The sequence below is a fragment of the Nyctibius grandis genome, chromosome 8 (assembly GCF_013368605.1).
Source record: "Nyctibius grandis isolate bNycGra1 chromosome 8, bNycGra1.pri, whole genome shotgun sequence".
Classification (NCBI taxonomy): domain Eukaryota; kingdom Metazoa; phylum Chordata; class Aves; order Nyctibiiformes; family Nyctibiidae; genus Nyctibius; species Nyctibius grandis.
The window spans coordinates 6,315,281-6,330,989 of NC_090665.1; the positions used below are offsets into that span (position 1 = coordinate 6,315,281).

Consider the following 15,709-nt stretch of genomic DNA (forward strand, 5'->3'; position numbering starts at 1 on the left):
GAAAAGCCTTTTGAGATTTTTCTGACAGGCACCTATTTAGGAAACGTGATCCGTTTCCTTCGGTTGCCCTGTTCTTACACCAGTGGATACAAATCAGATTGCTTCACTGTAGTTACACAACTAATGTGGGACCATGGCCTTTCCAAGATCCGTGTGGCTGAACTGTGTATGGAGAGCGACGATAGTCCGCCTGTTACACATGGGATTGAATGCCACCTTTGCTTTTTGTATACTTGGATTTTTGCTTCACGCTGCAGCTGTGTCCTCCCAAAAATTGGATGATACCAATCCAGTGGTGACCACCAACTTTGGCAAGATAAGAGGGATTAAGAAGGAACTCAATAATGAAATTTTGGGGCCCGTTATTCAGTTTCTTGGCGTTCCGTATGCTGCCCCTCCAACAGGGGAGCGCCGCTTTCAACCTCCTGAGCCTCCGTCTCCCTGGGCAGATATCAAAAATACCACTCAGTTTGCTCCAGTGTGTCCCCAGAACATTATAGAAGGCAGGTTGCCTGAAGTCATGCTTCCCGTGTGGTTTACTAATAACTTGGATGTAGTTTCCACCTATGTACAAGATCAGAACGAAGACTGCCTCTATTTAAATATCTATGTCCCAACCGAGGATGGTGAGTTAATAGCAGGCGAAACAGGGAGAACTTTTTATTTTTCTGTTCTATGTTCTAACAATATTAATTCACGTGTACTGGTAGCATGCATGGCTTTCTGTGTTTGCATGCCAGCTTATTACACGTATGCATGCTGCTTTTCTGTGTATGCATCTGTCCTTGTTTTTTGTGTTTGTTTTTTTTTTTTCTTTCTGTCTACACTCATTTTTTTTCTCCCACAGCACGTGTATTTTTAGGTCAAAGTTGGTACCTAATTCTCATTGCCACCCACTGACTTCTGGGAAGATGCATCAACATCTTATCCATTGCATGTGCAGGCACAAAAAGTTGAGAATCTTCCGCACCTAATAAAGCAGGTCATATTTAAGTTAGATAGTGGTGTTGCATGCTCCTACTGTCTGTGATGGAGCTCCATGTTATTTTCTAGTCTTCTATTCATTTTTCAGTCAAAAGAATATCCAAGGAATGTGCCAGAAAACCCGGCAAGAAAATATGTAGAAAAGGAGGTATGTATAAAGTGGACAAAAACAAAAATGGGGGAAAGGTCGAAACCTTGCAGAGGAAGAACGAATAATACAGCTGAAAGAGGCTGATTTGCTGATGCTGTGAACTGTTAGGGACTACCTTGTCCGAATGAGGCCAGAAAGGTATTCAAAGAGAGGACTGTGTAAAGCAGATGAGAAGATAACATTTGTAAAGCCTCAACTCAGTTGCACCTGATCATCTCTCTTGCACTATCTCATGCTGACCTTATTGGCAGCTTCTCTGTCATGGCCTCTTGGTTTTGAGGAGTGTCTGTCACTCGTACACAGATACCGTATGTTGTGTGTGCATGCATGGGGGTAGCTCGATGCCTGGGGCCTGGCGCTGTCGCCATTAAAGTGGCTCTATATTCCAGTGGGGTAGCAGAACGGCCGTGATGTACTATAGCAAAGCTGAGCTGAAAATCTGCGTTGGCGTTCCATGTGGTACACCTCTTCTCTCGGAACAGCGTTAACTTTCCTGAAATGTAGATGTGAAACACTTTTTTGTGTTTACACGCTTCTAAAAGTGAGCGTTGATTTCCTTTATTATGTGATTACAGCTTTCTCTGTAAAGCCGAAAATATCTTAATAGGGGTGTAGGGAACTGTTAAAGTATTGTGACATGGTACTTTGGAAACCAGGCTGCTTTTGGAAGCTTTGGAAACTTGGCTTCTACCCTTCTCGTGTTGGGTAGTATGGGAGAATTTGCAGATTTCTTTGTGAACATTTGCAAATTCCTGAAGCAATCGATATGCAATATAGGAGGTATATTTTAGTACTGATTTTAGGTAGGTATTGGGTACTAAAGTACTAATTTTGTACTATGCTACACATTTGTTTTACATTGAATTATTTTTCTTTATTGTTTTCTTTAAAATAATTTGCTATTTAATAGCTGGACTACATTTGAATCTAGACTACTTTTTAGGGTAAACAGAGTAGTGTGGACACACACGGTTGCCTGTTAGCTGTAATCCATATTTTTATATCTGTTGCTATATGTCCCTGTTATTCCAGAACAAATACATTTTAGGAAAATGTCATAGCAGGAAATTGTTTAGAGTTGGGCAAAGTTCAACTCTGTAAACTCTGTAGTAGTTTTTTAAGGCGGTATCTAGGCATCTAAATGAAGGTGGCCTTATTTTCCAAGGTTTTTGCTCTTACAGCTCCTACTGACTGTTCGTTGTAGCTAGTTGTTAATTATTAATTGTTAATTCTAGTTGCTCAATGGATGCTTTTTTAGATGTCCAAATCCACTTTCAGTGACTTAAGGCAATTTGTTTTTAAAGTGTCAGGCCTTGAGGCAACTTCTAATGTTTTCTATTAGGGAATTTTTGTTCCGTGCTGTAAAAACACAATTGTTTAAGCTGGATTCCCAGAGCTGGAAACAAAGATAATCAGGGTACTGTGAGTAACGTCGCTTCTTCACACATCATTCAAGTTAGAATAACTGCTGTCATTTATATGCGTTCAATTAATGTGCAGTGCTGCGGCAGTTATTACGCAGTTCATCAAGCGTGTGTAATTAGCTGAGCAACTTTCACTTCCTATCACCCAGCCGCTGATTCACAAAGTCATAAATAAAGATGCAGATCTCCATCATTGTTCTCAGAAAGCATCTTTTCCTATGAGAGAATATATTTTAAAAAAATCAGAAAAATAACAAAAATAAAGGGAGGAAGCGCCCAGTAGACAAGAAAGTCATGTTTGTTGTCCTGTGAGCCTGAAGGAGAATAAAGAGAGAGTAATTTGAAATTCAGTAGGTACCTTTGCAGTTAAATTCACTGCACACACAGCACAACAAAAAGCTGCAGAAGCCTACCTTTTCCTGTTGACAAGTGCAGAGAACTCCTGAATACCTCCAGCCTGGGCAGCTGTCATAGCTGTAGTAATCTCTGTTCTCCGAGTAACTCACGCTCTACTCACCTGTATGTAACCTAAGATTATCCTTGGCTTGGATTGCCCCCATACCTAGTAGTAAAATAAATCATGTTGTTGCAACTAAAGTTGCAATAGAGTCACAGCATCTTAGCAGCAACAGTAGCTTGGAAGTAGCATTGGTTTTGTATGAGAAAGAAGAAAGGCCCGATATTCTCTCTCTTGCTGGATTTTTAGGTTGCAGTCATTCATTACATTTAGTGATGAAAATTGCTAAAGAGAGAAAACATGAAAATAAGAGGCAGACTTACACACAATCTTTTTAATTAATAAAGAAGATATAAATTCAAGGTGACTGAACCAACAACCATATGCTATTGTATATATTGTTTGATTCTTTCTTATTACATGAAATAGATTGAATGAGAGAAATAAATTAGTATCTATGCTTAATTGTCAGGTGAGGGACATGAGAAAATTCAAAATTTTGAAGAACAGGGAGTGATCTGATGATGATAGATGCAGAAATGAAAGGAATTCTATCCATGAGTCATGCTGGGGAGCATGAGCATTATAACCGTTACCACCTGTTGGTGGGAGTTTGATGTGCACACTGCAGAGACTACAAAACGATAGGCTGGAGCTGGGTGAAAAGGAATGAGATGATATAGCATGCTTTTTGCTAACTATGGGTGCCTGTATTTCAGATATGCTTTATCTTCAATTTACTGATTCAATAGACAAAGAAAGATCATCTGCTTTCATGTTTTTTGCTTCATGTACGTGAAGGTCAGAGGTTATAATTCTCTTAGGGGTGTGCATACAAGGAGAAACCCCTCCATTTGCTACCGCTGGTTTTAGAAAATCTTTGCAAAGGTATCTAATAATTTTTGCATTGTTTTCTTAGAGGCCAGACTCCATAATTCTAAATTTTAATAGAACCCAGGTTATATTGTAGATAGCACCATTTTACTGACTGGTATTAATTACATTGTTGATCATGTGGTATTTCCTGAGTTTCCTGAGAAACTTTTGCATCATTTCTAGGAAATACCTGAATGGTTTTGCACTCTATTTGGTATTTCGGATCTCTATTTTACTTTATAGTCAAAGCATGAAAATTTTACTGGTGATCCAGAATGACATGGTAACTTATTATCTCTTAGGAGGACTGTACATCCTGCTTTACCTGAATGCCTGTGTTTTTTTAATACTGTATATCAATTTCTTTGCTTTGCAACAATTTGCACCACGAGTTTCCTACTTTAGTGACAACTATGTAAAGAAAGTTTGAAAATGATCGCTAATATGACCACTAAAAGAAACTGCAGGTATTGTGTGTTCTGCACTTGTGATGATAGTATGCTCTTTGTTATGAACCTGTACTAAAGCCTTCGTATTGCCTGAAGATACCTGAATGTAAAAATGTGGAAGTGTAGTTTTTGTAGGGAACATTATATATACTCAGTGTCATGGAACTAGGCACATGCAGTTTTGGATACATTAGTATTTGTAGGAGAATTGGGAGTAGAATAAGGAAAGAAATCACTTGATCCTTACTTTTATGTTTAGGAATTATCAGTGGCTAAAAGACCACCCAACATCAGTGACTTCTTCACATGTGGAGTCTGTTTCTTATTCTAGTCGGTGCAGTGAATAAATTTTAAATGCAAAGAATCATGATCTGAACTACCTCATTTGAGAGTGGAAGATAAGACAGCTCTATTAATATTTATGCCTCCTAATGGGCTACTTGATTTTCAGAGCAAAGCTCCCAACACCACACTTGCTGGGTTGTGGCTGTGGTTACTATGGACGCATAGGAACATATAGACATACATACAAATACGTTCTTGGAAATGAAACACAAATGACAGTGCTATAATCTCATCCTGCTTTGATCGTTCATTGTTTTGAATAGAGAATGGCTTACATCAGTTGTGATTGGTAAATGGCACTGATAACTTTAAGGCTTTTAAGCTTAGCAAAATGAAATATTTTTTACAAATTTAAGCAGAAATGACAAGAGCCAAATTTATCCCATTACCCTGTGTTTCTGGTGGGTGTTTGTTCCAATACTCTATTTAACTATCCTAGAACTGTTTACTTATCATCAAATTTTGGAAAAAAAGGAATTAATTCAACATGACCAGTTCCTATGGACTTCATGAAGTGAAATTCTTTCTGTATACGTGTTTCAGCTCTGAAATCAACCAGAAAAGGCCAAGCTGAGACCTGTTAAAATGTGCATTTCCACTGGCAAAATTTGCCAATTGATTATCAGATTCTTTTTTTTTTTGTAAATATCTAATATAGAAAATAATATCAAAGTAATGGACTTGTCAAGGGTATATTGTCAAAGATAATTGAAATATTCTTTCTCCACGGCCATATAAATGAAAAGTATGATGTCTAAGGTGTGAGCCTCCATCAGGCTGATGTAGACTGAGCTACATAAAATACATTGCAGTGTCAGTGGGCTAAGAACGTGCATTTGCAGACTGTTACCAGGGCTCACAGGGACTCAAGAGTGAGTGTCAAAGCCCACAGAGCTACCTTGGTGCATATTTTAGTGCAGTCAACCATTACAAAGGGTGTATATCTTCATTAGGCCACTTTGAAAATTCATAATGAAGTATTTGCCTGTCGTATATTTGTGTCAGTAGTTGCCTGTACACATCTGGAGTTTTGCCCCCGTTCGCCCTTGCTGGCTCCTGGCTGAAGGGTCCTCATCCCCATTCTGGCATCATGAGGTTGAAATTCATCCCTGCAGTATCAGCAGGCACAAATGAGGTCCATAATCCTGAACGCCAGTGCTGTGCACTAAGACATCAAGATTGTTCTACTTTTCTATTCCTTTTTGAAGCACTGTATTCCTGGTTTTCATTCCTCAGATACCACAGCAGCATTTCCTATTATATATTAGTAATACATGGAAGACGATAATGAAGCAAACATTGTCTTGTACAGACCGTTTCATCCTTTCACAATCTAAAGCTGTTAGTGTCAGTTAGCAGCATTTTTCAAAGAGGTGCAGTAGGTTTACGTCATATTTGAAATAAAATAAAATGCTTAAACTCTGATGTACTTTCTACAGTCGTCTTTCTGGGTGAGCCAATGCTTGACAATAGAAGACTCTGGAGACTGCATGTTAAAACTCCAGTCATCTTAAATGCCATCAACGCTGGTCAAAGTCCTCTGTAAATGTCTGGTTGTTGAGGCTCTGAGCTCTTGCTGACCACACAGTTGTCGTGCTGTCATTGCTTTGTTCATATACCTTGACAGTGCATATAGCTCTAACAGGTCTTAAGTTCTGATCTAATTCCATTCCTTGTCCATTATTTTACTGCTTGCTTTTAATTTTCTACATCCTCCCCCACATGGGCTCTAAAATAGTACTGATAATACTAAGTCGGATAAAACTGGTTCGTGCTTCTTCCCCTGGCCTTTCTTGAGTTGGACCAGTTGTACTCAGAAAACAATCGTGATATGGTTTTCCTTTCAATCTGCTATTTTCTAATTTATCATTTAAAGCCAGATGGACAAATATTCTAAAAAATAGCTACCCAAGTATATTTGTACATTTTCAGGAGGAACATCTGAGTAACTAATACGGCTTTCGGATAACTATTATTTTCTGCTTGCTTTTTTGTCATTTTTTTCCCCATGTACTATTATTATTCCTTTGCTCTTCTCTGTGTTCACGCTCTTCATTTCTTTGTTTCCTTATAATACACATGGATACTAATACTTTTAGTATTCTTTGCATATTTTTTTAAGCTTGAAACATGATGCTTACATGTGTCAAACCATTCTTAAGGATCATCTCAATTATAATGTTAATAATCTGCTTATAACTTGAATATTGTTCCAGTATAATTTCAATTTTTTTCAAATTCTTTTCACTTATAATTCTTTAGCCCTCTTCATTTTTACTTAGTGTTGTCAAATTTACCTGTCTTCTCTACTTTGATATGTATAGTATTATTAATTATACTCCACATTCAGAACCCAACTGCTTTAATGAGCTTAACGTAAACGAGATTTGTTTTTGGGATATCAAACAATTTCCTTCTGTTTTAATATTAATATCTCTTATTTTACTTTCTCATGCTTGTAATAATGAAGATTTATCCTGAAAAGAAGTCGCACTGAACAATACAAGGCTAAGGGAAGTGGGATAAAGCTGGCTTTAAGCCATGTTTGCACCTACCTTCTAACACAGTGCCAAGACCACAGTAAACGGTGTAGTGCAGGTGCTGCAGCTGATTTTCCCTTCCAGAGTTTTGCCGAAGTGTTTTGAAACACTTCAGCAGCAACAGTAAATCATGTTGCTAATTCCTCCGCTGTGGGAATTCTTTTAATATCCCTTTATGCTGTCAGAGCAGTAATCAGAATGTGCTCTGGTAGAGTTTTCTATATGCTTTTTGTTGAGGGTGGCTTTTGCCTTTCCTGTTCATACTAATAGTACAGAAAATGCATGGTAAGTTTAGTCTTAGGAATGTGTTTGAAGAGAAGGAAAATTACCTGGCTGAAGAATTTCTGGTTCTTCAGTTGATATAGCTCTGGAAGTACTTTACTGAAACACCTTTGCCTTATAAAAGGTCTGTCCACCAGGCGGGATGGAAGGAGAATAAATCTTCTGCAGGTTTTCTTTATTAGCAGGGGTATAGTCAGTAGGTTCCACCAAAAAGACACATTTTGGGAGAAGATCATAGCCAGTATGACTGATACGCTTTAGCAGCAGCTGTGCTGGAGAGCTGTGCCCTGAAGGAAGGCTCACCTGTCAGGGACCCCCCTGCACATGGGCCTTCTCCCAGGTATTTTATGGTGGTCCAGGATCTGTCTCTTTATGTTGCAAAGGAATCAGAATATAGTTTGCATGCTGCAGTGGGTGCTATTCACATCTCCTTTCTTTCAGTGGTCATTTACAATTCAATGTCTTGTGAGACGCTGACTTACCATATAGGATTATTGGGTTTGGGCTATATTAATATCAGGCTCTGCAGGGGCGAAGTATTGAGGTCTCTCAGTGTGATTTAATATTTGTTGAAAATTTTTTTGTCTTTATATTATTTTATAATGCGTGGAAAATCATATATATAGTATATATATAGAGATAATCTAGTAAGGCAAAGTCTATAGGAGAGAGATATTCACTTATTATTTGCATTTGTTGTCTGGAAAGCTTCCATTTGTTAAATTTCACCCTTTTTGTAAAGGCCTTCTTTAATTATTAGCTGAAAATCAGGTATTTATGTAATTACCGTCATTATGTCTACACATCTAGTGTACTTGCAATTATTTCATTAAAAATTGTAATTATTATACAATTATAGGGGATAATGACGTCCTCGTAACATGTTGCAGAAGCCCTAATTAAATGGTAGCATAAATGAATTGGAAGTGATTTTGAAGTTTTGAATATTGTTTTATCAGAAATATCAGAAGTGATTCATCCACATTATGAACTGGCAGTAAAACCCCTCCAAAGTTATTGTGAGGAAATATTTCACAGAGCTCATGGAAAAGGATTTGCCTCTATTGCCTTTCTGTCTTTACTTTCTGTTCTCTATATTCTCACACCTAAAAACTGTCTGCAGATTTTTAATGGAAACATGCATTGTGTAAGGAGAAGATTGCACAGCTTGCTGAATCTTTCTAGAAGGCTCAGCTCAGAGCCAATAGGATCTACAAGCAAGCACAGTCTGTACTTAGAATCCGTCTTCTATACAGAGGGAAAAACCTATCCAACAGTTGGATCAAGGTGATAAAAAAGCTCCACTAAATATAAGAAGGTTTTCATTAAATGCTGAGTTTTGATGATCTGCTTTTATATTGGAATGTCCAAATAGTGCAACTCCAGGTGTTGTGGAAAGAGAAAAAAAATTCCTCTTGTAGCACAGATCCATGTGATGCTCCAAGCACAGGAGGGGGACTAAGCAGTGTGGATACAGAGGAACCCTGTGGAGCCATCTCCCTTTCTCTCCTCCAGAGTGGGTGGGGAATGACGGGCAAGGATAGCATATGCCAGAATCTACCAAAATCTCAGGATCACAGATTCCTCATCCTCTTTCATGTCAGCCTTCTGTAGTGTACAGATGATCTCTCTTCTCTCCCTTTGGTTAATTTTAAACATCATTGAAAATGGCAGTAAGGCATATATAATTTTTAGGCTTCTTTTATAATTCTGGTTTGTTTTTTTTTTAAATCTAATATAGTGTGTTCTTCAGTGATGGGTGTATAACAGTGTACCTATGGCATGACTGGCAACCGTGCAGCCACCCTTACCATGACATCTGCCTCGGTTTTGCTTCTAAAGACAGCACTCCACTGTTGGGCTGAGGCTCTGGGCAGACTGGAGCGATGTATGAACCAGCTGGAGGGGCCTCCCATCTCTCTTGCACCCGGCTGCTTACCTCCCACCTACCAGCTGGGGCTCCTCCTCCAGTCTTTGCTCCCAGTTTTGTTAGGGGAATGACTCACGCACACTCTTCCCTGTTCCTTCAGATGCATTCAGGCAGGTTAGACAAACCTTCTGCTTAGTTCACTTAATTCATGTCAGCTCATTTTTGCTCAAGCCTGATTAGGGAGGGTTTGCAGGATCTACTCTAATGCTGAATTTTAATGTCCCACAAAAGGATGAGAACAAAGCTCCAAAAGGCAGGAGAGCCTGGAGGTAGCAATAACGTCTTACCATGCCCCAAGCTGAAAAAAGACCATCCATCCGTGGTCTGGGGAAGAGCTCCCTGGTTCTCCCATCTCATGTCAAGGTTCCTTGCTGAGGCAGCCGACATAAGAACTGATTTGCTCATACAGTTGTGGTGGTTTTCTAAAGACTTGCTGCCCTTTAAGCAGAAGCTGAGCACCACCGTTGTTGTCAAGCTCCCTTCCAGTGCCCTGGCAGGGATTTTTTTAGTTTCTGCCAACACTACTCTTTGCTGTTCAGTCTTTAATATATCAGTATTAGCGTAGTGAACAGGCAAACAGAGAATACCATTCACCAGCTGGATCTAGCTGAACCAATGAGAATTTAGTCTCTGAGAATCCTCATTCCCAAAGCAATAGTTTTAACAAGATGGACCCAGTGGTAAGGCAACATGAAACATGCATTTGTCTACGTATATGTGTATACATGTACTGTCATAAACAGATTTGGAAGCTCAAAGGAAAGCTAGTAAAATTTGTCGTACTTGATTGCAAAAATGACATTGTTTCATATGGTTTTATATTTATTTTAAAGTGCTGAAAAGAATTTGGAGGGTTTTTTTAAATCTGAACTTAGTTGCTGAAGGCCAGATCTAAGATACTTACATGAGCCAAACGTACTCCTTTCCCTGTTTCTCTGTGATGCTAAACTCCGACAAAGTACCCCTCCATTTGAATCAATTAACTGCTGCGCTATGTGGAACAGGAAAGAGAATTAAGTTTGTTTTCTACACTTTTCAGTCATTAACTGAGCCGTTCGTTGATGACAAATGGATTACTTTTGCTGGAAACAATAACTTTTGAAATAAAAAATAATTGCTATACCTAAGTGCCAAAGCACCTGCAGTTTTTTTTTTATATGAAGTCTCCATAGATTAACTCTCACATAAAGGAAGGAACAAAAGATGCATTGATCGTCTTTTCTTTAAAATGCCATGCAACCCTTGATTAACTGGCAATTCTTGCAGTGTTGCAGTTGCAATTCTTCAAGTATTGAAGGTATTACCTGGCCAAAAGCACATTATGATACCAGATCATGGGAAATAGGTGCTTGAGTTTTATAGAGACACGGATGATTGCTGATGAGGTCACAGTAAAAGTCCCACCCATCCTGAATCTGGGTCTGTTAACAGAAATCCCTCACATCCCCTTCTTTGTGCATTATATTCTGTGTCGCTCACGTGTGAAAGAGAACATTGTCCCTTGAGCTGTGTAACAGTCATGTGTTTTTGACAGGCTGATTTTATTAATGTTCCTGACATCTTTGAAGGATGGCTGCCGAAATGTGGTTAGGCGTGAGAGGGACATTCGCTCGCAGAGGTGAGCTGGGAGACAGAAGATGAGCTGAAAGAAGCAGGAAGGGGATTTGACAGCCAAGAAGGCTCCTGACACACAGTTGAAGCAGGTGTACGCTGCCAGGCAGTGTGCAAACCAAGCATAGAAATAGGATTAAAAGGCTCTTTCCCTTTAGGCAAAATAAGACCAAGAAGGCGGCAGTGCACAATTCCACTCTGCGGTTTTAAGTGGCTGAAACTATTTTTCTCTCCAGAGTTTGCTAATATATATTAGTTGCTGTTTTTCTGCCCAGAGCTTTGACATACTCAACTACAAGCTAGTTTGGCTGAGTATCAGCACAACAAACAAGCAGCAGTCAAACGAAAGAGGAAGAAATAAAAGATTTACCAGAAATGCTCCGTATCCCCTTCCATGCTTGACATTTGCACCGTGCAAGTGGTCTGGCTGTCACCCCTTGTCCAGTACTTGGGCATGTGGTAGAGGACGTGCCAGGGAATAGTTTTGACCTGAGGCAGAGCAAAAGCTAGCCCTTAATATTGCTCCATTAAAAATAGATAAACTCGGCAATAAGTCAGATTTTGGCCTGTTTGAATTAAGAATATTCTTCTAAATGCTGTCACTTCCTTAAAGAAATACAGTCGTTTCTTTTGCATTTTAAGTGACTTTGGATTGAAATTCTGTGTGAGTGATTATCTGGCTCAGTGAATACTGTTGTTATTATTAGCAGTTTTGGGTGTTAACCTCTTCACTGCTGAAATCTCTAAGTGCAGCGTGCCATTGTGCTGGCACTCAGGAACTAGAAAGGTTAAGAAGCCATTGAAACACATTCAGGAAATGTCATAATTTTCAGGCTGATGAAGTGCTAACCTGGAAGAGAACAAAGAAACGATAATAATAATTACATTTACTTTATGCTTGCAAAGAAGACAGTTTGAAGGAGAGCGGGCCATAGACAGCAGTTCATTTTTGGTTCTGCCCCCATTAGTTATGTCACATTTCTGCTTTACTTCTGTAACCCCAGAAATGTGCTGTTTAAATGGACCTTGGTTGCAGAGGGATGATTTAATACAAAGCCAAATGTCCCTTTCCAGTCGTTGTGGACCTCGCTAGCCTTTTCCCATTCCGTGCCTTCTCCCCTGGCTAAGCAGCATCTGGCCCTCTCTCTCTGGTGAACTTGTGTGACTCTATTTCAAGTATAGATTTAGTTATTAAATCTGGAGATAAAGTATGGATCTGTTCCGCTAATCAGATACTACAGTGATTAGAGCCATAGAAGTACTTGGAGAGATCAATTAGATTAGATTATCAAATCATTATAAGGCAAACTCTTAAAGACAAAGCAATAGAAAGTAATCTTGTGTCACTGTATTTCTTTAGAGAATATTTATGCTCTCTTATTGTTTGTTTGCCTCTGTTTTATATGCATGTGGTAAGACCACAGTGGCACTGAGCCTCGTGCTCAGAACTGGGTTGGAGGATTGAGTAAACCAATTTCTCCAGTAAAACCGTCTCTGTGATGCTGGTCATAGGCTAAAACACACTATTGCTTGTACTCTAGGTGAAAAAATACATGCATATGGCAATCTTACTTTATAAAGCAATTGGGCAGTTTCTTGGGGGAGCTCATTTCAGACCTCTGGGGTTAGGCAGGAAGCTGCCTGCTCTCTCGTCAGCCTTTTATTCTCTCTCTTATCTCATCCTGTATTTATTACTTTGACTGCGTAATCTCATTTTGACTACTTTTATTGCATAAACCCAGAGTTATGAACCAATGCTAGCTAATTCAGATAAAGGTTTGTGATTCATTCTTTAGTAGTTCGTTTTCAGGGCTCCTGTGAAAATGGTTTTCCGGTGTATAATAGCCATTCGTGTCAGTCCTAAGCCTTGAAGCTGTGATTTCTACAGCCTGCAGTGTCATTTTCTTAACTTGTACAGACGTACATATATATACGAGCTTTTCTTTATTAATGTATATTTTAGTAAGTACTCCAGCTAATGCTAATATACTGTTTTCATGAGAGAATTGGCAGAATAGTATACATCAAAGGCAACAATTAGCGTATTTTCATTTGACTTGTTCAGCCTATTAGGTTGTTAAATTTTGCATAGAAAATCATTAGCGTGTTTAATTTGGGAAGGAAGCTCTTGGAAGAGGAGTTGTGGACGTAAATCAATCAGTGAGGAGGCTCTCATACAGTATTACATACTCATACAGCAGCTCGAGATTTGAAATATCATTAAATATTTTCCCGTATTATTAACTCTAAATGCAAAGAGGTGAAAAACTTCAGGATTATCACTGGCTTAGGAGTCAACAAAGAAGCTTCTGATGGCTTTGTCTAATATGAAAATCCAGAGCAAGATTGGATCATATTCTTTTCTTACAGAACACTGGCATAGAAGTACAGGTTTGCAGTTGCAGTATACCTGCTCTTCTTTTCAATGAAGGTAAAGGACATCCAAATGAGGCTTGACATAACATAGGTCATGGTTTTCTTTTTCTTTCCCTAAAACTAGTTGAAGAACTGTTGCATTGCAAGTGATGTTGCACTGTTACGAATGTAGCTTCTTCAGAACTAGCTGAAGTTGAAAAAGTGACAGAAAAATCTGTGAAGTGCCTTTTTTCCCCATCTTCACTGGGAGCATATGACCTGACATTCCGGCAATTTAGAAACAGTTATCTGGTATCAAACAAATTCACAAAGGTTTGGATTTTGACCAATTAAAGTCAAAGAGGAAAGGTCAGAAATCAACACCAAAATAGAACAAATATTAACTAAAGATTCCATTGTACAGCAGCTAATCAGGGCTTTTGTGCGCCCTGCTGTGCCAATATCTATTCTGAAGCTAGTCATTATGTCTCTGTTCTAAAAAAGAACTAATTTTGAAGACTTCACTGCACTAAAATCAAGTAATTTACTGCCCTTTTTTGCTGTGTTTTTATGATGTTTTGCCTGATTAAACATTCAGTGCTAGACACAGTGGCTTCTGGTTTTGCCCCTGCACTTTTCAGGTTCAAATTTATTTGAGTGCAGTTACTATTCTTTGGTGCCAAAGTACTTGATTGCCTTCATAAACTAGGATATTTAGTGGCAAAACTGACATAAGCGTCAGGATTACATTATTGATTATTTTGAAGGCACAAAAATCCATAAAGTTCTTTCTTGTGTGCTCCAGTGGAAATCACCTGTACCCATTTGCATTCAGTGAGTAAATTCTTGGTCACATAAAAGTCAATTGTGAAATTCAAATCACGTTTTACAAGACCAGCCCCAAATTTCCATATCTAAAAGATGAACAAACATAAACTTACAGGTAGATACAGGGGATTTGAATGTTTTGTAGATTTTGAAAATTGTGCCTGAGACACATAAATATCTTTTCCCTTTCTTTGTCCTTTTTTTCTCTATTCTTATTTTCTCAAAATAATTTCGTGCCTATCATGTATCACAACCTCTCCTATAACAACAAATCTCTTTCACCTTATTCTGCACTTTTTCTGTGTTTCTTGATCTCATAGTCATTGTTCTTTCTGATTTGTCTTTATTTCATGTTTCCACCTCCATTTTTTTCATTTTAGAAACATTTACTACCTCTTTAGGGTTACAAAATCATAAGCTATTCTTTTGCCACTATATCCTTTATTTTTTTTTTCCTTTATACTGAAGATGGAGAAACTAGAATAAAAGAGTGGACTTCTGTTAAGTCACATACAGAGAGGAAAACAGACTGCACGTCATCGTGGAGCTGAAATTAAAACATCCCATTCTTTTTACCGCATATTTATTTTTTTGGGCCAGGCTGTTTATGATGCTTCTGGGCTGCTTTTATGGTTCATGTAGCTGAAGCAATGCATCTTGTCTTTAATTCCTGCACAACGCAATCCTGATCTTTCCTAAGTGCAAGTATTTGTCAGCCGGTTACCCCCCATAGGGGTGAGACTCATGTCTTATCTTAGCCCACGAAATATTTTCTGCCTCCCACTTGTCTTGCTGCCTTACAGCCTCCATATAGGGAAAAAGAAAGGGTTGCTGCAGCTTCTATTAATTATTTACGTGCTGTTATCAAACATTCCTAGAGTGCCATAAATTTACAGGCTTTAGTACAAACTTGGAGAAAACAACTTCTCTGCTATAGAGAATTTACAGTGAGGAAAAGACAACAGAGGTGAAGATATAAAGCCAGTGGCTGTAGTAAAGTAGTGCAGAACACAGGAGTTTTGATAAGAAGGGATTGCCATGATACATGGCGTGAAGGAGAAGGAGAGCAAGAGCGCTTGGATGCGTGCACAGAGTGCCCGAAGAGCAGAAAGAGGCAGCAGTAAAAGCCAGTAACAAATAACGTACAGGGATTACAAGGAAAGCAAAAGGATTGACCTGATTTGTGTGTTTACCACTCAGCATCTTAGTGGTGCTCTTTCAGCTCCTGAATATAATCATTTAACTCAACGGGTGGCAGAGGCAAGTGCGTGTTTCAAATGGAGACCGACGTGATCGAACAGGTCTCTTTCTCCACAATGGCTGGTTCATGTGTGTGCCAGTTAGTGACTGTTTCCAAAAGTCATATGAAACAATGGGAAATGGCCCCTTCACAGGAATTAATGACACATTCAGCCCCTGGCACAAGACTTTCTTCGGGCCAGTGAGAGCAGCTACTGTATTTCTGTCCCTCCCAGAG

The 15,709-nt window shown here is 38.9% G+C and overlaps 1 protein-coding gene across 7 annotated transcripts in view; it reads left to right on the forward strand.

The window, feature by feature from the left end:
* The first annotated feature begins 133 nt into the window (after window positions 1–133).
* NLGN1 (neuroligin 1) overlaps window positions 134–15,709 on the forward strand; it is a 320,967-nt gene continuing 305,391 nt past the window's right edge. For 4 of the 7 annotated variants that reach the window (XM_068406230.1, XM_068406232.1, XM_068406234.1 and 1 more), the window contains exon 1: window positions 134–626. In XM_068406230.1, the coding sequence (XP_068262331.1) occupies window positions 134–626 (493 nt within the window). Of the gene's footprint in view, window positions 627–1,072; window positions 1,133–15,709 lie in introns of all 7 variants that reach the window. The other 3 variants (XM_068406228.1, XM_068406229.1, XM_068406231.1) reach the window with 1 other exon arrangement.